This window comes from Coccidioides immitis, assembly GCF_000149335.2.
Source record: "Coccidioides immitis RS genomic scaffold supercont3.2, whole genome shotgun sequence".
NCBI classification, from domain to species: Eukaryota; Fungi; Ascomycota; class Eurotiomycetes; order Onygenales; family Onygenaceae; genus Coccidioides; species Coccidioides immitis.
Window position 1 is genome coordinate 688,524 of NW_004504309.1, and position 17,469 is coordinate 705,992.

The window sequence follows — 17,469 nt, forward strand, 5'->3', positions numbered from 1 at the left end:
GAAGTTTCTTGATGAGTTATTCTGTTTTGGCTTTATTGGGTCCCATTATATGACAGTCATTAACATGTAGGGTTAGATAGATTTGCTTTCTCTTGTGGTAGAGTAGGCCTGTATTGTATGGAGAGATCTGGAATTCTAGAGATTTCAGATAGTTAGTAGCTGCTTGATACCAAAGTCTAGCAGCTTGCTTTAATCTATAGAGTCTCTGATATAAGAGCTCTACTAGATTACTCTGCCTGTGCTTGAATTCAGTAAATAGTTGAACATATACATATTCATCCTCTGGAAGAGTTTCATTTAGAAAGGCTGTCACAAAGTTAAAGACTCTGATCTTCCAGTTCTTGACTGTTGAGATAGTAAAGAAGGCTCTTATTGTAGATTCACTGATAACTGCTGTATAAATCTTCTTGTAGTGAACACCTTCTTGCTGTTCAAATCCACATATGACCCAACAGGCTTTGAATTATACTGTACCACCTGTGTTGTTGAGCTTTCTATTAAATACCCATTTGCCAGAGAGAATCTGCATTTCAGGTTTCTTCTTGACTAGAATTCAGGTGCCTTTCTCTTATAGTTTGGAGACTCCAACATCTAGAGCCTTCTTCTAATAAAGCCACTCTTCAGAGTATTTGGCTTTGATGATGGATTTTAGTATGTCTGTACACATGCTGAGCACTGGAAGCTCAGCTTCATTCACCTCTTCTTCTTCTGTTGCATTCAAGAGAATTTCTTGCTCTTTGCTCAAGTATGTGAGCTCTAAAGTCTCTAATTCATCATTCACAAGCTTCTTCATGATTTCTGGCTTCTCCTTCACAAGATAAGCTAGTAACTTGTGTTGCCAGCCATTCAATGAATCTATATAATTGTACTCCTCTGGAAGTTCAATGTATTCAGCTTCAGTTAGTGAATTTGTAGAGATTTGATTTAATTTCTTGTTGAATATAACATCTTGCAAAATCATTATACTATTCATTTCTGGGTCCCAAAGCCTGTAGGTGTGCATGTCATAATATTCTACAAATTTGATCTTCTTGAACCTAGATTGAAGCTTTAAGAATTTATTTAAAATCTTTATGTAGGTGTCACATCTTCACCTATAGACTTATCTGCAATGGGGTTGGTGACCTGTCCAGACTTCAAAAAGTGTCAACAGCTTTATGTTCTTGCATCTGTATAGAGGCACTGAGGTAGATGATAGATTCACCATTATGAAGACTGTGGTAAGAGCTTCACTCCATAACTTATTAAGTAGTTCTGAGTCTATAAGTATGCTTCTTGTTTACTTGCAAAGAAGTTGTATTTCTTATTTACTTGTTCCATCTTGTTGAGATGTATATAAGCATATAATCTTCTGTTATATACTCTTGCTCCTGTAGAATTCAGCCAGTTGTTGGCTTGTCAATTTGGGAGCTTTATTGAACAGTATAGTGCTGATTTTTTGTTTAGTAGACACTTTAATTATGTTGATCCAGTTCTTTAGAGTTTCTGGAGCTTCTACCTGCTTCTTCAGAAGGTAGATTCACCTGTATTATGTGGTATTATCTGTTATAAGTAGAAAATACTTTGCTCTGCTGTAGCTTGGAGAATTAGAGTCTGTAAATAGAATATAACTGCCACCTGTAATATCAATAAAAATTTTAGCTCCAGGCTTTGTAAAGTGTATTCTAGATTTGAATGAATTGTGAGCTTGCTTAGCTTTAGTACAGGTTTTACAGAACTCTAGCTTCTTTACTCTCTTTATTTGCATTGCTATTCTCAGATCTCTAGCTAGAATAGCTATATTGTGGGTGTTGAGATGTCTTTAGTATTTGTATCAATTGGTCATCATATCCTTCTTGATTTCTGATGTTTTTGCCAGATGATTTGGTGCCAAAAGCACATTATCTCTATCTTTATTCTCTAGAGTTGCTATTATATAGCAGAGCTCTAGAAGTTTTGTAGGTACTGGAAATGTATATGCCAGTAAATTATATATTCTAGATGTTTATAGAACTAGAATATCATTCTTGTTAAGCATGGCTTTAAAGCTCTGTATTTTATCTGCTGATTCTAGTAGAAAGATGTGTTCTCTGTTGATATAAAGCTGTTCTACTGTAAAGCCATCTCATATAAGCTTCTCAAAGCTTATAAGATTAATCTGGAGGTCAGGCATGATTCTAATTCTCTTAATGCTTAATTCTTCATTGTTAGTTTGAATACTGGCCATGCCAAATTCTCTGGTGACTGATTTTGAACTGTTTGCCATAAGCAGTTGTGTTGCATGGCTTTTTAAGTCTATTTAAACTAGATCTGTATGTGAGATTACATGAGATCTGGCTCCAAAGTCAAGAATTCATTTGTCTGTGAATTTGTATGCTTCTTTTATAGAGAAGACTGCTTTATGAACTGAATGAATCTTGTCTGTTGCAACTGTAGCTGTTTTCTTATCTTTATCTTTAGAGTCTTCTTTAGACTTATTAGGCTTTGAATTCTTGTTAGATTTGCAAAATTTAGTCAAATGACCAGATTTGTCATAAATATAGCAGTTTCAGTTCTGCAGTGAGCTCTTCTCTAGATTGAATTTGGAGTTTATCTTCTTATAAGATTTTTAGAAATCTGAGCTTGTTACATTTGTATTTAACTTTATAGATCTGTCTTTCTTCAGATCTTTCTTGAGAATTTGATGAAGAATATTCTTTAGTAGATCTTTTAAATTCTTCTTCAGTAGATTTGTTCTGCTCTGGCATGCCATATCAAATCAGTTTTGTATGAATTCTCTCCATTGAAATATAATGTTCATCTTCAAGATATCATGTAGAATATGATCCAGTTATTTGAATCTTAATCTCTCAAATTTTCTACAGATTACTAGAAATCTCTTTATATAATTTCTTTCTGAGCCAGCAGACTGTAGTGTTATTCTCACTAACTCTATAAGTAGACTTTTTCACTGTATCTCAGATCTCTCTTAAAAGACTGTTCTTACAGCTTTCCAGAGTTTATAAGCACTAAGACTATCTGATTTCTTGAAGTATTCTCTGACTTGTGCAGATATTGTACTGTTGATTAGACTATATAATTAATTATTCTGAATGTTTCAGTATTGTGAAATCTTCAAGCACTCTAGCTATAGTAAAGTCTCTTATCTTTCCAGAATAATTCTCTTAACATCTACTTGGCAAGCTATCTTTAGAATGGCTTTGCTTCATACTAGATAGTTACTGGCTCCAGTCAGAGTTATAGACTTCTTTACTGTCTTTGTAATTTTTGTGAATTGAGTGATTGCTCTGCTGATTTGTATATTTGTATCTATAAGATTGCTAATATATTTTTCTAGTTTCTTATTAAAGTCTATTTCTTGATTCTCTTCTTTTTCTTGTTGAGCTTCATGCTCTAGATTCTCCTGCATTGTTACAGATGTATTTGTGGTGCTTGCTTGATCTGATAAAAAATTCACTTGCTGTGCTAGCTGTTGTACTATCTTCTGTTATTTTTGCATTAACTTCTGTTATTTTTGTATCATCTTCTGTTGATTCAGCATTATTCTGTATAATATTTGAAGTTCACTCTCCTCTCTAGACTTCTGCTTGTTGTTTGGCAGGCTGCCTCTGAGCCTACTCAATTATCTAAGCTTGATTTAGAGTGTAGAGAGGTTTGTTGAAGCTTTCTGATTAGAAGTTTGGTGCTCTGGTTTATCCATATGATTTATCATGACTTTGATGTTGCCAGATGCTCAATTTGCTTGCTAGATGTGTTTAGCAGGCATTTTACTCACTCTCTGATCATGTGCCAGAAAGCTACAGGGTTCAACTTACTCTCCAGCTTGATGCTAGAAAGCTACAGAAGTTTGCACATATAGAAGATGTCTATCTTGATGTATGCTCTCTTTAGTGCTTATAAAATCTTGTTATTCACAAGAATAATCATTCAGAATATTAATTGTAAGCTTTAATAATTAATTAAGCTGTAAATCAATCTTATACACTTGCTCTTCAGCACAAAGAGCTATAACCTGATGAAGAACTTGTATGCTTGTCATTCACTAAGCTACCTAAAGGGGAATCTGGCTAATCTATGTGGGTCACATGAGCGAGGTGCTAGTTGGATTACCTAACAGAGGTAATCGGTACGTCTGATTTCGGATAAATGAAAATGCGCCCCGTTTGTATTTTTTGTGAGTGGCTGCCGTATGATATACGCGGCTGATAATACGCTGACGGTAATGTAAAAGTGGCTTCTGGCGCTGAGGCAAACGGCAGCCAGTCAGACGGCGTGGCTAGGGTCTCGCTTATCACTAGCGCCGTTTGCCACTCCGCCGCCAAACCTATAAATACCCCTTGCACCCCTCCCTAATTTTTTAATTTTTTTTTCTTTCTTTTCTTCTCCAGCTCTCTTTGCCATTATGGCTTAGATCAAGTGTAGTATCTGTTCTTTTCAGTTTAATCTCTGAAAGTATTCTAAGGAATACAACATTGATTAATCTTATTTTTGGATCCCGCAGGAAAATCTCTGTGCTTGCGCATGTTTTCCGGCACCGTGTCATCAGTCTTACACTACCGCTGATTGACGCGAATTTTCTTTTTTCATCAATTCGTTGGCTTGACCAATGGTTTGGAGAGGAAAGCTTGACCCAGCAGTTGAAGATGTCTTGGGGACGGGCTGAAGTGGCGGCGAGTGGAAGCCATGTTGGTCAGCGGACGGCGTCGGGTGGAGCATCTTGATGGATAGGACGATCGAAGTAGTTATCGGTCTGGGAGAAGGTTGTATGTACATACGTACAGAGTTCAAAGCTCAAGTACTCGTAGAGCTGTCTGGATAGTCGTCACATGTTATCATAGAAGCGTACGGAGCACTCCGTACTGAGTAGTTGGAATTCGCTTCAAGAAACGCACTCTGGGCTCGCCCCGCGCGACCTAAGAGCTCTGCTTGGCATGCTACCTTTATAGCTCTTCAATTTGTCACGACGTTCGGAGCCGTCAGCTATACATCTTCATTGTCTTTTGACCTGGCAAATCCATTGCATTTCTAGGCATAGAGACAGTATGATTGATCAGTCCATTTTTGAAGACCTTCAGTCAAAAATTGACGAGGAGAGTCAGATCCGCGATGTAAGTTTCGCATCCCAAACGTCCCCATTATCTCGGGATATTCTAAGACAAACAATCCAGGAGCTCCAAGAAATTGTGCAAGCTCTTTCTCGCCGTGGTGTGTTTTGAATCAGAACTGTTAGGTGGAGAGCCATCTAATAAGATATTTTGTCAGGGAGAAATACACAAGCCATATTGTCAAGAGCTCATTATACCCCAGAGGACAAATGTAGGTCTAGATGCTGAGCTTCTGCTCCCCATACCCCCGCCTATGCCTCATCACGGACGGCTAACTCATGATTTTGTGAGATAGTGAAACCCGTCCTTGATGAGACCTCAAATGCAATCAAAGAACAGAAAAAAGATGTCACGAGACTCGTCTCCGTCGCTGCAAAACATCCCTTCTATAAGTTTAATCATATATGGACGCGCGAATTGCAAAACTTAGTGAGTTCGATTCCGTCGGGGGCTGTAGAGCTGTTCTAAGGGTGCTATCTCATCACAGGTCTTCTCTATCCAGTTTTGCTCTTGGCTCGGTGGCCTTGAGGATTACCGTGAAGGGAAAACCGGTTTTTTGACGATTGAAGAAGTTGGAAAGTTTTTAGATGGTATGTCCCTGCTAGCACTGACCCGCGAAACGAAACGTTAATTGTACCCTGAATCAGTGCCTGTGAACCTGAAGGACCAAGATGCCTTTCATCTGACAATAGAAGAATACTTACTGGCATTGATAAACCTCGTTGAGGAATTGGTAAGCTCACTCTTCAATTCGCCAACGTTATGTAAATCGTGGACAGCCATCTTTTGGCTTTCGGATTTTGTTGACGGTTCACACTTCTCCACAGACCCGATTGGCTGTCAATGCGGTGACACTGGGTGATTACTCTCGCCCTCTTAAGATCAGTGCCTTCGTTTCTGAAATCCATTCCGGGTTTCAGCTTCTTAATCTCAAGAATGATATTCTCCGAAAGAGAAGCGATGGCATTAAGTATAGCGTACGTTTCCGAGAAGACTAATATCTCTACCTTCCTTGCTTCAGCCTTAGGTTTGCGGGTTCAGGACTGATAGAAAAATGCCAACTTGCAGGTTAAGAAAGTCGAGGATGTCGTCTACGATCTGTCACTACGAAATTTGATACCAAAATCCTCGGAGATTTCTTGATTTGCTAGTCATCGAGTCGTAATCAAACGCAATGCTGAGCAGAACAAGACCAACAAGCTCGTTCATGAACCAATCTAAGGACTTTTTGTGAGGAACTATCGAAGAGTATGTTAATACAGGATAGGCTTCTTTATTCGCAGTTCAGCTAACAAGGTTGATAGAAATGTCGAAATGTCATTGTGGCTAAGGATAAATTGTCGTAGGAACGCGATGGAGGGGAGCTGCCTAGCTAGAATACCATACCTAGGGTATAGCGATATTACATGGGGGGAAAAGATGGGATGAAGCATTAAGACATTGAATGAAACCAACTTATTATTGTAACACCATCATAACAATTTGCAGTCCGAAAGGTGGGGATACAGTAACACCAGTAGCGGGGAGATAGCCCTGCTGATCCTGCATGTAGTGATCCATACAGAGTATTTCTTTTTCATCCTACAGCGAAGTCCTTCCTCCTTTCTCCATCTTTTCGATCTCCTTTAAGATTGGCGCCTCCAAGGACTCTGGCTTTGTAATACTCGCCCACCTTCCAACGACCTTCCCGTCTGCACTGATCAAGAACTTTTCAAAGTTCCACTTGACCCTCTTCAGGCCCATAAGGCCAGGCATTTCCTTCTTCATCCACTCAAATACCGGTGCCGCTTTATCGCCGTTGACATCGACTTTGCCGAGAATGGGGAACGTCACGCCGTAATTGACCTGGCAGAAGGACTGGATTTCATCGTTGGTGCCAGGGTCCTGAGAACCGAATTGGTTGCAGGGGAAACCGAGAACAGTGAATTTGTCTGGATAGTCGGCGGAGATCTTCTTGTAGAGAGCCTCTAGGCCTTGGAGTTGCGGGGTGAAACCGCATTTGGAGGCGGTATTGACGACAAGGATTACCTTGCCTTGGAGGGAGGAGAGGGGGAAAGGTTCGCCCTTCTCTGTTGATAAATTTGGGTATGGTTAGCCGGGAATTTGCGTGTTGTTTGGGGGCTGGGAGTGGGACTTGACGTACTGTCGGGGGTCGCAAAGTCGAAGAAGCTGGTTGCTGAGGACATGTTGGCGGTGCTAAACCTGCGGAAAGCGCTTGAAATCGCAACTGAATACGCAAATCGTCGAAGTGGTCTGAATGGTTGATTAGATGATGGGATATAAAGGGGTGTTGCAGTGGAAGGAATATTCCTAATTCGAAGAAAATCAAGGTCCTTTGGCTACAGAATGTACCTGGTTTGTAGCACAGGTGATTCGCGCCAGACGGAACCTCGGGAGCCAGATGCGTGATCAACTGGACAGGCGAGGGGTAAACTCACAGCATGCAGATTTCTAAAATCCAGGAGTACTGCAAGGAAGCGTCCAGAGCATTCACTATTATAAAGCACAGCTTCGCATCAACTATAATTCGCTGAAGCGCTGAACGTTTTTGGCACTCGATGCGCCCTGGCCATGACGTAAGTCGGCTGGGGAGCTGCTCGAAACTCTCCGAGGTACGGAGTGGGAGGCTCGCCCGTAACTCGAATACGTCAACAGACATCTAGATCCCCGGACATTCCTAGGTATCTCGACGATCTTCATGAAAGCGCTCGGGAACAGGTTAAGATCGTCACAGAGCTCATGTATGGAGGAAATCTTGCGGAATCTCGCCGATCCCAGAAAGATGTTCAGCATTCGAACGGAATCCCGGATCAGCAATGTATTGCGCTTTCGGGTTGTTTTACATTTTACAAATAAACGAGTGGTATGGAGTATTCCGTATATTAATTACGGGGTACTCCGTATATTTAATATCATTATGAAGTGTGACCTGGCTTCTTCTGGGTGGCCTGTCGAAAGAAATTGAACCGACGGGAATAATCTCTCCATATCATCCGAAAAGAGTGCTGAGTAGCGTTACAGGATGAAATACGAGCAAGCCGTCAACCAAATGATATCAATAAGTAGTCAATAATGTTGGGGCACTGCGATGCTGTTCATTCAATACAGCCTCTCAGGCATATGACGCTGATCCCTTGCTTTGGGTACTCCGTGGAGGAGAAAAATATGCAATATAGCCTCTTTCCACAACGACGATGTGACCATGAGCAGTCTTGGACAGAGTTTGAGATCTCAGATCAAAGGGAGCTTTTTTTCCATGTAATTTTTCTCCTGATGCATAAATTGGAATTGCACACGCTGGGGAACGGACTGCTCGATGACTGACTGAAGAGAGAGGGACAACTTCCCTCGCCACCAGATTTATAGGGGGGGAAAAAAACAAAATATTCACTCAAATTACAACGGACGTTTTTCAACTGATATATCTGTCCCGCAATCTGAGCGCTTTGTCGATTTCAAGAAGGTCTTGGAAAATAGCTGCTTTTGTCGTTTGCTGGGGGTCGAGGCCGGCGGTTGTGCCCTAAACCCTAACTCGACCCAGCGCCAAGATTTCCACCGTCCAACCCACCAAAGAAGCGCCGAGAGCTTCGAATTATCAACACCAAGCGCGCATTTTTAACCCATCCATCCTCCCGCTCGTCACCGCAGGATAATCACCTCTTTGCGGACTCTACTCCAGTCAAAAAGAACTTTTTGCCCTTCCCCGTCGTCACAATGGCCCCTGCAACTGTACGTTCTTCCACGAACAACCGCTTTGCTGTTCCGCCTTGAATATCTCTTTTGCCCACGACCTCGCTGTCATGGGTTAAAATGAGAAAATCTCGGCATTTAGTTTTCACATCTAGGAGCAGTAGGCTAACGATTGGTATTTTCCCATGCGATTAAATAGGCCCGTAAGCCGCAAAAGGTCACGAAGAAAGTACGTTCTTCCATCCATTCCATCGTGTTGCGCTGTGAGTCCGTGCTAACAAGCTTCCTTAAACGATTAGTTCGTGATCAATTGCTCTCAACCCGCCAACGACAAGATCTTCGACGTTGCCGCCTTCGAGAAGTTCCTCCACGACAGAATCAAGGTCGAGGGCCGTGTTGGCAACTTGGGTGACGCCGTCCAGATCTCCCGCTCCGGCGATGGAAAAGTCGAAGTTGTCACCCACATCCCTTTCTCCGGCCGCTATCTCAAGTACTTGTACGTAAAATATCTGTTCCAATCGCGCTGATAAAGGAAGAAGAGGACAAGAGTTAACAGCGCTATGCACTCCTATAGGACCAAGAAGTTCTTGAAGAAGCAGCAGCTCCGTGACTGGCTCCGTGTCGTCTCTGCCGCTAAGGGTGTCTATGAGCTCCGCTTCTATAACATTGTGAACGACGAGGCTGAAGAGGAGGAGGACTAAGCTTCTGTAACGTCTAGTACCCTGTGACGTGCCAATGGGTTTCGAGCCAATAAAGAGATGAACGAACTTGGTCGTCAAATTCGAACGATTAGGGTGGGAATGGCGTCGCGAAACGCCGGGTTATTCTTACCATTTTAATGACAGCGACGCGAGAATATCTAACTCGCTTGTATGGCTTCATTACGAACATGACCCAACGTTTTGTATCTCTAACGGCCCAATAAAATTGGTTTCTAGTCTCATATTTTACTTCATCCCTTATATTCTAAGTCGTGAGATTCGTAAATTTGCATATTATAAAATATTATGCTTTGGCTTCCTTGGTCTGATCATAACTTGTCCTCTTGGAACCTGCACCAATCCCCAGGGCTGCAGTTCCAGCTGCAAAAGGTTTGATGTTGACTTTGTTGGGTTCTGGCTCTATCAACGCGCCATCTTTGATCGTATACCCGAGGGCCTTTAATCTCGTCCACGTCTCCCGTACTTTAACCCTGACCAGGTCACCTGTAGCTTTGGCGTCCTCCATTGAGTCATGTCCCTGGTCTCCGGCGGCTTGAATGTGTCTGTCCAGATATTTCTTCGAAAGAGTCCTGAGTCCAAAGCGATAAGGTAAACCTCCTGGATGCGGATATAGGAGAACCGTATCAACGATTGTTGGGTGAATGATGCGGCAAGCATTTAGATCATTGTCGATTGCGTGCCCAATTACTGGGGTATCAGGCTGTAGATGTTCAAACAAGAGTGCTCTGGCAGCCGCCGGAGACTCAACGATTGGCAATACAAAGTTGACAGATTGCGGTCCACTGCTAGCTTGGGCTCGCGCCTGCTCAGATCCATATGGGACGGCATTTGCAAAGTGTTCTGGACGCACGCCAGAATAGCGCGAATTGAGGTCCAGAACTTCTCCCATTGGCCGAACGAGGACATCAAGTACCTTCTTTTGGTCTGGCCAAGTGATCGCTGTTAATCGGATGAGCTCTAGCCCCAAAGTTGTGTAACCCATCTCGCAATCAAAGCATATCGGAGGCAGCAGCCCCTTGTCAGGCTGTGCAGGAGTTTTCTCAAATTGCAGAATCGCAGCCAGCCTCTTGACCTCCGTCACTTTGAAGACATGGGACTCGGCTTTGGTACATCCCGCCGAAGTACCAACCGCCTCGTTGCAGCATGGAAAATATGGCTCTGTTTGGCCAAGAATATGGTCAGTTTTCTTTTTCGGCGGACGAACAAGCCGTGCATGGTGATACGTGCAGGGCCCTCCTGATGCTAAAAGGCCATCCTCTCGTCGTCCGGGAAAGACCTGGAATCTCCCACTACATCGATCGCATTGTTCCCAACCTTGTGCCGTTATGTTCCCCTTAGTGGCATTCTTGATATCTTCTTTCGAAGGAGCCACGATAACATAACCCGCTTTGGCTTGTGCTTCTGGAGATGCGAGAAATCTGGAAAGCATTACGATCTCTCCTTGAACATCCAATCCAGTCAAGATAGGCTCTGGTTGGGGTTTCAAGGGCAGGACTTGCGTGTTCTTTGGCCGTAGATAGTTTAAGACATCTTCTTCCCAATCACTCAACTTCATCTTCCTGAGCTTCGTAATACGGAGCTTGATGACATTTGAGTAGACAGAAGACGACTCTCTCGCTGCCTTTTCTTCTTCATCTAATGCTCGGGATATGAGCTCGTCCTCGGATAGAACGAGAGCTTTTTTTGATTGCTCCTTCAGAGCGAGAAGCTGATTGTTGAGTCGAACCATTTCTTCATGTAGTTTAGCGAGAACGGATGCACGTGTCGAATGCGCTGCCGGAGGCTTAGACAAGTGTCGGGGATTCAAAGTCTCCTTTTTTACCTGCCTAGGCTGCGTTGAAACAGGAATGGATGTAGTATCTGATGGCTTCTGATTTTGAGAGCCCACAGGAGGTCGATGGTGCCCTTGCGGAGACGTGTGACGGCTGATCGAAGGAGAGACAGGCTTTGATACGGATGTTAGACCTTGAATCTCATTTGACGATTTTTCCTTCTCGTTGATTTGCGGGTCCAAATTCGGGATACTATTATTTGGGCTTGTCCCATGTCTTTTAGCTTTATCCACAGACTTCAAGGTGCTATGGCCGTCTGCATCAAGGCGTCTTTTTTTAGGTAAAGGCTCTTCATTCACATATGTAGCATCTGCATTCAGAACCACGCCCTCGTTTGTTGATTTAGGGGTAATGAAACTGCTAGTTTCTTTGTCTTCATGAGCGAACATGCAGTTTAGGAGTTTGCAACCCGTCCCTTCAGGACAACTAACTGCCTTGAAAACCCCAACTGAGTTAAACATTCTGAAGGTTTCTCAACTTCTGAGACAACGGGAAGGAAATTAACGACAATGTATATCCAAGGTTTTCTGTGCTTTCAGGACCGTGTCCTCCCGATGCTGGTTAGTGCACAAAATAGACACCTGTAGCCTGCGTCTAGCGCAACTATCCGGCACGTTTGAGGTTGTTCTAGCCTTCTATGTCAGTTTCACCTGCCCTAGCACCATTAGATAATAAGCCTATGATCTGTGCCGGGAATATCAGAGTCAAGCCGTGGTGATAATTATTTCCATTCACTCAGATCGGTTTTCATGGGATACATGTGTGACCCAATGGCATGCAGAGGATCCAGCTCCAGAGACTGGTTGGTAATTTGAGCGACGGCGCAAAGTACGGAGTGAGAAGTCAATTATCCCGGGTAAAGGGCTTTTCCACATCGCAGTTGGACGAACCTCAGAGGGGTTATCTATGAGAAGACTATGAGAGAACATTAGCACTAATGCTGGCAAGTCAAAGAGAAAGAACATGGGTAAGCTGGTCAGCTGCGGCTGGATAAACAGTCTAGGAAGAACAAACATGACTCACAGTATAGATCCAAATTCACACCTTTAGGATTGCTGCGCAGATACCAGTCAAATAGAACTTGTAGTAATTATCCAAGAGCGGTAGTGCAGCTTGTCATTCGAGCTACTCGGGCCTAGTCCACCAATAAGCCTAAATTCCACTCGAGAGCAATCTGTTGATATGCCTCGACGTTGAGGCAGGCAGGGTGAAAACGGTGCAAACATTCAGCTCCCGATCCGCAGATCATTCCGGATTTACAAATATCCGGGATTAGTCAGAGTAGACATGCAGAATACAACTCCTCTACGGAGTAGTTACAGAATACTCCGTAGTGTCTTTTTATCTCATGATAATTACTCTTGATGTTAGAATTTTGGTATGGTTGAACTACGAAACCCAGTCTCATGAAATGTTTACAGCCTCTCTCCCCAGGTTCCATATTTTAATTACAATGCTGGCCATCACACAAAGGCGAGTCAGGCCTACAATTGAGCGTCCTATTTGTACTGATTGTTTTGCTGTTTAACTTGCCGGTTATAAGCGCAAGGCCTGATATTCTCACAGTTGTTGGCCGGCGAAACGGCTGGTCTGCCTGAAAGTATGTCATTTGGACATAATACAGGCTTGAGCCAATTTTGATCACTTCTACACGAGGCTGGTTGCTTTCATGTCTTGATGACCTTACCATTTCTGCAAGGAATTATTCATCAAATTGTGGGTCATGATAGTTACCCATAGGCCAGAATCAGTCTCCAAGATACTGGTTGAAGCAGGGATCCCCAGATCTTTTCCCGCCTCATCAAAAGGCAACACAGACAAATTTGCGCACAAAGCAGACCATTTGAACAATCATGATTCTCTGCCGCAGACGGCCTACACTTGTTGATAAAGACACAGTTCATTCTATAGGTAATCATCTGTGAAACCTGTGGCTTATCTGGGTCAGCTGCCAGATATTATCAATTCAATTGATATATTGTCGCTAATCCTTGTATGGGGAAACATCTTATTGTAACCCTGATGGGACCAGTTAAAATTGCTTTATGGTATTGAAGCGGGTAAACATGCCAGCAATAACTCTGCTCCCCTTCGGTTAGCGAGTACAAATTGATTTTATATTGTCAATAGTTGCCGAGAACGGCCCATCAGGTTATACCCCCGTTCCGAGAGCCATGGCCATATCGACCGATAGTTATGGTATAAAAGAAACATGGCCCACATTCACAAAGCCGCCGCAGGATCGATGATACACGAGTTTTGGGAATAGGTTGGCCTATAACTTTGCTGTTCTTGAGCCTCAGAGACCGTGCATCAGGCACGATTCGACTTTAGCATTTCCTGGAACCTTGCTTTTACTATCATGGCTGCCATTTTCAAAGCTTCTCTTGTCGCCTTTGCGACGTTGGCGTCCTGCACCGATGCTAGCAAGCTGCTTGGGTTTGAGAACAAGAGACACATCATTCCGAACTCCTACATCGTGGCGCTGAAGGAAGGTCTCCAGGAGCGTGATTTTGAAACCCATATGGCGTGGGTATCTGATGTCCATTCCGCAAACGTGGCATTAGCCGGAGGCGCTTCGACATCTGGAGTAAAGCACACTTTCAAAATCAATGGCTGGAAGGGGTATAGTGGAAGCTTCGACGAAAACACGCTTCACGAGCTCATTACCAATGAAAATGTGAGATTGTAATCCTTCCAGTCGAAATATCAGGCTCACAGTGTCCCCCAGGTCGATTATATCGAGCCGGATCGCATGTCACACATAGCATCTTTGGATCGTAAGTTTGCTCTGGAAACTCAGAGAAATGCGCCATCCTGGGGTCTTGGAAGAGTCTCCCATAGGCAAGGAAATAGCCGTGACTATGTGTATGATTCCACTGCTGGAGAGGGTGTGACGGTATATAGCATCGATACGGGAATCGATATCAAGCACCCCGACTTTGAGGGGCGCGCATCCTGGGGAATCAACACCGTAGATGACATTGATGAGGACGGGCATGGCCATGGGACCCACACTTCCAGTACGATTGTTGGAAAGACTTACGGTGTCGCCAAAAAAGCCAAGATCATTGCTGCTAAGGTCTATGATGCTCGAGGCCGCGGCCCTGATAGTGCAACTCTTAAAGCAATTGAGTGGGCAGTGGATCATGCCCAGAAAAACAATCACACCGGTAAAGCAGCCATGAACTTGAGTTTGGTTACCGACAGCCCCCGGGCAGTGAATGCAGTTTGCACAAAGGCTGTTGAAGCCGGAATCTTTCTTGCTGTTGCGGCCGGGAATGACAACGTGAGCGTTCAAGACCACTCCCGCAGGATATATTCTCTAACATGCAATAGAGGGCCGTGACCAATGAATCTCCAGCTTCGGCAGACAAGGTTTGTACTGTTAGTGCTACACGTCTGGGCGATCAGAAAGCAGGCTTTTCAAACTACGGCCGCCTTGGTTAGTCCAACCAGTCACAATTCATATAACTACTCGAAGCTAATCGAACATCAAAACCCCAGTTGCTCTCTATGCCCCCGGTCAATCAATCACAGCCGCGTTCCCCAATGGCCGCACCGGGACCATTTCTGGCACTTCTATGGCCGCTCCTCATGTTTGCGGTGTTGGTGCGACTATCATGGCCCTCGAAGGTGTTACGCCTCAGAAACTTTGCGACCGCCTCAAGCAACTTGCACACCCTTCTGTTAGGAATCCGGGACCCAACACTACCAACAAGCTTCTCTATAATGGAAGTGGCCAATAGATGGAGGGCAATAGCTTGCACAGTGGATGTTTCTCACGGTTTCGATAAGGCTTGCTCTATTTATGGATATGTGTATTCATACTACACTAAGAGTTAGGGTGGTTGCCCACTTCCCATTGAATACATGAAAATCCTAAATTACAACACTCTTTATTCGCAAATATATTTGTTATTTTCAGCTTCTGGGTTGAATATACCGATCACCAATGGGTAGTTGACATTGGAATTAGGTCCCAGGTCAGGGTTTTGAGTTTTCTAGAGGCCATTTCTTCAGAGGACCATGTTCGCTTCTTGGCTTATCTTCGCCAAATTGATGCGAAACTCGGGGCACTTCAGAGAAGGAATTCTCAGTAAGTCGACCATAGAAAACCTCCAGGGTAATTTCTTCGGCTTGACGGGAGCTAATCTTCAGAACCATGTAAGTTCAACTATGGAAGCGCAAGGCTAAAACTTATAAAAGGCCCAATACTACCTTGAGTGGACGTGGTAAGCAGAGTCCTTTAGAGCTCCCCAGCGATGTCGTTTGGTGATAGAGGCCTTCACTATTCTTCCCAACGTTGGCTTGACTCGAGATAACCCGGGAGAGATTACCTGCTAATTAATACCTGCATATTGGTGGAAGGACTCATACCTTCAGGGTTCAATCTAGAGGAGTTTAAACGCAACTGCTACATTGCAGTGGTTAGCGATCCTAACTTCAATATGGCTCAGCGGGTAAGTCAAATCAGATTACTCAAGCACTGCAGTGGCTTTGATCTCAGGTGTCGCCGGTTATGGTAATTCCAACAGTGAGTCCTTTATCGCGCCTGATCTTACTGCGCGCTCGAATAACTGGGATTACCAATTTCCCCTAGTGACGAGCATCCAGTTTTGCGGCAAGTCCTTAAAATTGGCTGACATGGCTTTATGTGCTGCTAGCTATCTAAAGCCAGTAGGCCTCCATAATCTTGGCCTGAAAAGACTCCAGCTCCTCGAAGGTAGTACAGTACAGATTGGCTGAGCGGAAAGATTGCTCAACAGAGATAGTAGCAGGCTTGCTAACATTTTGGAGAGATGCTATACATGAAAACCATGTGGGAAAACCGGTTTATAGATCGATATAATATTTTCTGGACGAATGCCAAATGAAAGTTATTTGACGTTTCGGAAATTCAGGATTCTTGAGATCCACTCATCATTGCGCATTGAGTTCTGAACTCTGCCGTGACGGTGACTCCATTTTGAAAAGTCAAGAGTGTAGGCAGCCGAGGGACTGGATTCTGCTGTGTTATATCACTCAGTATGCCTGTAGCCAACTTCACCTAGGAAATGGGAGGAGGATTTGGTGGTTGATTCAAGCAGTTGGGATGTCGTGCTCACACCATGAGGAAATCCTGCGGCGGCCCCTTTGAACCTACGCGAAGAGAATCAAGATCGAGAAAGGGCAACTAGGAATATTCTCCAAGAATCGGTTCTGGCCATCGTATCCTGTTTAGTGAAGGTAGTCGGCTGTTTCAAAAGAACAGCGTTTTCACCCTTGGAAGTCTCCTCAAACCTGCTTTCTCGATCAATACGACCAACAGCATTGAGGCCATGGCTAGAATGGGTTTCATATCGAGTAATAGTAGGATAGCCCGAACCAAGTTCTATTTGGATGCGGCGATGTAAGACTGACTGAAGAAAGAGCACTCTGAAAGAGGGCTTTACCACCTTCGGTACAATTCCGAAGTAATTGATGAATAATAAATGCTAGGGAAGTGAGCTATACGACATTGATCGTATAGCTGCAATAGTGGCGAGGGGTGAGAGGGAATAAGTGCGGCACTGCTGTCGCATTCTTCCTGCCTGTCTCGCTTTAATGAGAGGATCTCAACCTCACGAAATCAGTTCAATTACGATAGTCCAATTTTATGATGTTGAGAGCATGAGAAGAGCAAGCCAGCTTTAGCTTGTTAAACTGCAAAGTAACTACTGAGTACTCCGCATTTATACACCCATGTAACTGGAGTATGTCCACTCAATGTTCCCCTCTGGATGTGATTCAACGGGAAGATTTGGTGGTAATCTTGTTTAAGTCCTTTATAGATCTCTTCGTCATCTTCGAACTGGTGTGCATCCCTGGTTCGAATGGTTGGAAAGTTGGTCACTGTTTATTTGCCGGGAATAAATTAGTAAACCGCACATACATTCCAGCAGCTTCAAAAGTTTCGATAATCTAAAACAATACATCTCTATTATGTCAAAAATGAGGACTATTCTTAGACACCCTATGCAGTATCAGAAATGGAAACCCGAAGAAATAGGATTGGCTAAGTATCAGGCAAAGCGAGTTTGCACGTAACCTTCTGACAACCGCTAGCTGGCCTGCCGAGGTGGGCCTCTTGAGAGAGCATTACTACCATCAACAACCACT

At 43.7% G+C, this 17,469-nt stretch overlaps 6 protein-coding genes across 6 annotated transcripts; 3 read left to right on the forward strand and 3 right to left on the reverse strand.

Annotated features, from left to right (window-relative positions):
- The first annotated feature begins 4,968 nt into the window (after nt 1–4,968).
- Nucleotides 4,969–6,501, forward strand: CIMG_09620 (recombination hotspot-binding protein). The gene is made up of 9 exons (XM_001239998.2): nt 4,969–5,087; nt 5,148–5,184; nt 5,242–5,295; nt 5,380–5,513; nt 5,572–5,674; nt 5,732–5,817; nt 5,912–6,061; nt 6,153–6,332; nt 6,389–6,501. Exons 1-8 carry the CDS (start codon nt 5,022–5,024, stop codon nt 6,225–6,227), a joined length of 705 nt encoding a protein of 234 aa, XP_001239999.2. The 5' UTR covers nt 4,969–5,021; the 3' UTR covers nt 6,228–6,332; nt 6,389–6,501.
- Nucleotides 6,289–7,605, reverse strand: CIMG_09619 (glutathione peroxidase Hyr1). Its single transcript, XM_001239997.2, has 3 exons — nt 7,523–7,605; nt 7,228–7,337; nt 6,289–7,153 (listed from the first exon to the last, which is right to left on the reverse strand). Exons 2-3 carry the CDS (start codon nt 7,268–7,270, stop codon nt 6,666–6,668), a joined length of 531 nt encoding a protein of 176 aa, XP_001239998.1. The 5' UTR covers nt 7,271–7,337; nt 7,523–7,605; the 3' UTR covers nt 6,289–6,665.
- A 1,091-nt stretch (nt 7,606–8,696) lies between these two features.
- On the forward strand, nt 8,697–9,718 carry CIMG_09618 (60S ribosomal protein L22). The gene is made up of 4 exons (XM_001239996.2): nt 8,697–8,813; nt 8,974–9,003; nt 9,074–9,270; nt 9,349–9,718. The coding sequence occupies exons 1-4, from the start codon at nt 8,799–8,801 to the stop codon at nt 9,473–9,475; spliced, it is 369 nt and encodes a 122-aa protein (XP_001239997.1). The 5' UTR covers nt 8,697–8,798; the 3' UTR covers nt 9,476–9,718.
- A 61-nt stretch (nt 9,719–9,779) lies between these two features.
- Nucleotides 9,780–11,789, reverse strand: CIMG_09617 (RNA exonuclease Rex3; the record flags this gene model as incomplete). Its single annotated transcript, XM_001239995.1, has 1 exon — nt 9,780–11,789. The coding sequence occupies one exon, from the start codon at nt 11,787–11,789 to the stop codon at nt 9,780–9,782; it is 2,010 nt and encodes a 669-aa protein (XP_001239996.1).
- A 1,901-nt stretch (nt 11,790–13,690) lies between these two features.
- On the forward strand, nt 13,691–15,221 carry CIMG_09616 (subtilisin-like protease; the record flags this gene model as incomplete). Its single annotated transcript, XM_001239994.2, has 4 exons — nt 13,691–14,008; nt 14,030–14,617; nt 14,668–14,773; nt 14,836–15,221. The coding sequence occupies 4 exons, from the start codon at nt 13,691–13,693 to the stop codon at nt 15,075–15,077; spliced, it is 1,254 nt and encodes a 417-aa protein (XP_001239995.2). The 3' UTR covers nt 15,078–15,221.
- Nucleotides 15,222–16,484: 1,263 nt separating this feature from the next.
- Nucleotides 16,485–17,449, reverse strand: CIMG_09615 (uncharacterized protein; the record flags this gene model as incomplete). The annotated part of the gene is made up of 4 exons (XM_001239993.2): nt 16,485–16,805; nt 17,036–17,202; nt 17,243–17,323; nt 17,407–17,449. 4 exons carry the CDS (start codon nt 17,447–17,449, stop codon nt 16,485–16,487), a joined length of 612 nt encoding a protein of 203 aa, XP_001239994.2.
- Between the last annotated feature and the right edge of the window lie 20 nt (nt 17,450–17,469).

Coding starts and splice junctions, on each gene's coding strand:
- CIMG_09620 (XM_001239998.2), top strand. CDS start 5,022: ATGATTGATCAGTCCATTTTTGAAGACCTTCAGTCAAAAATTGACGAG. Junction 5,088..5,147: donor AGGAGAGTCAGATCCGCGAT/GTAAGTTTCGCA, acceptor CAAACAATCCAG/GAGCTCCAAGAAATTGTGCA. Junction 5,296..5,379: donor TTATACCCCAGAGGACAAAT/GTAGGTCTAGAT, acceptor TTTGTGAGATAG/TGAAACCCGTCCTTGATGAG.
- CIMG_09619 (XM_001239997.2), bottom strand. CDS start 7,270: ATGTCCTCAGCAACCAGCTTCTTCGACTTTGCGACCCCCGACA. Junction 7,154..7,227: donor CGACTTTGCGACCCCCGACA/GTACGTCAAGTC, acceptor ATTTATCAACAG/AGAAGGGCGAACCTTTCCCC.
- CIMG_09618 (XM_001239996.2), top strand. Junction 9,004..9,073: donor CGCAAAAGGTCACGAAGAAA/GTACGTTCTTCC, acceptor TTAAACGATTAG/TTCGTGATCAATTGCTCTCA. Junction 9,271..9,348: donor GGCCGCTATCTCAAGTACTT/GTACGTAAAATA, acceptor GCACTCCTATAG/GACCAAGAAGTTCTTGAAGA.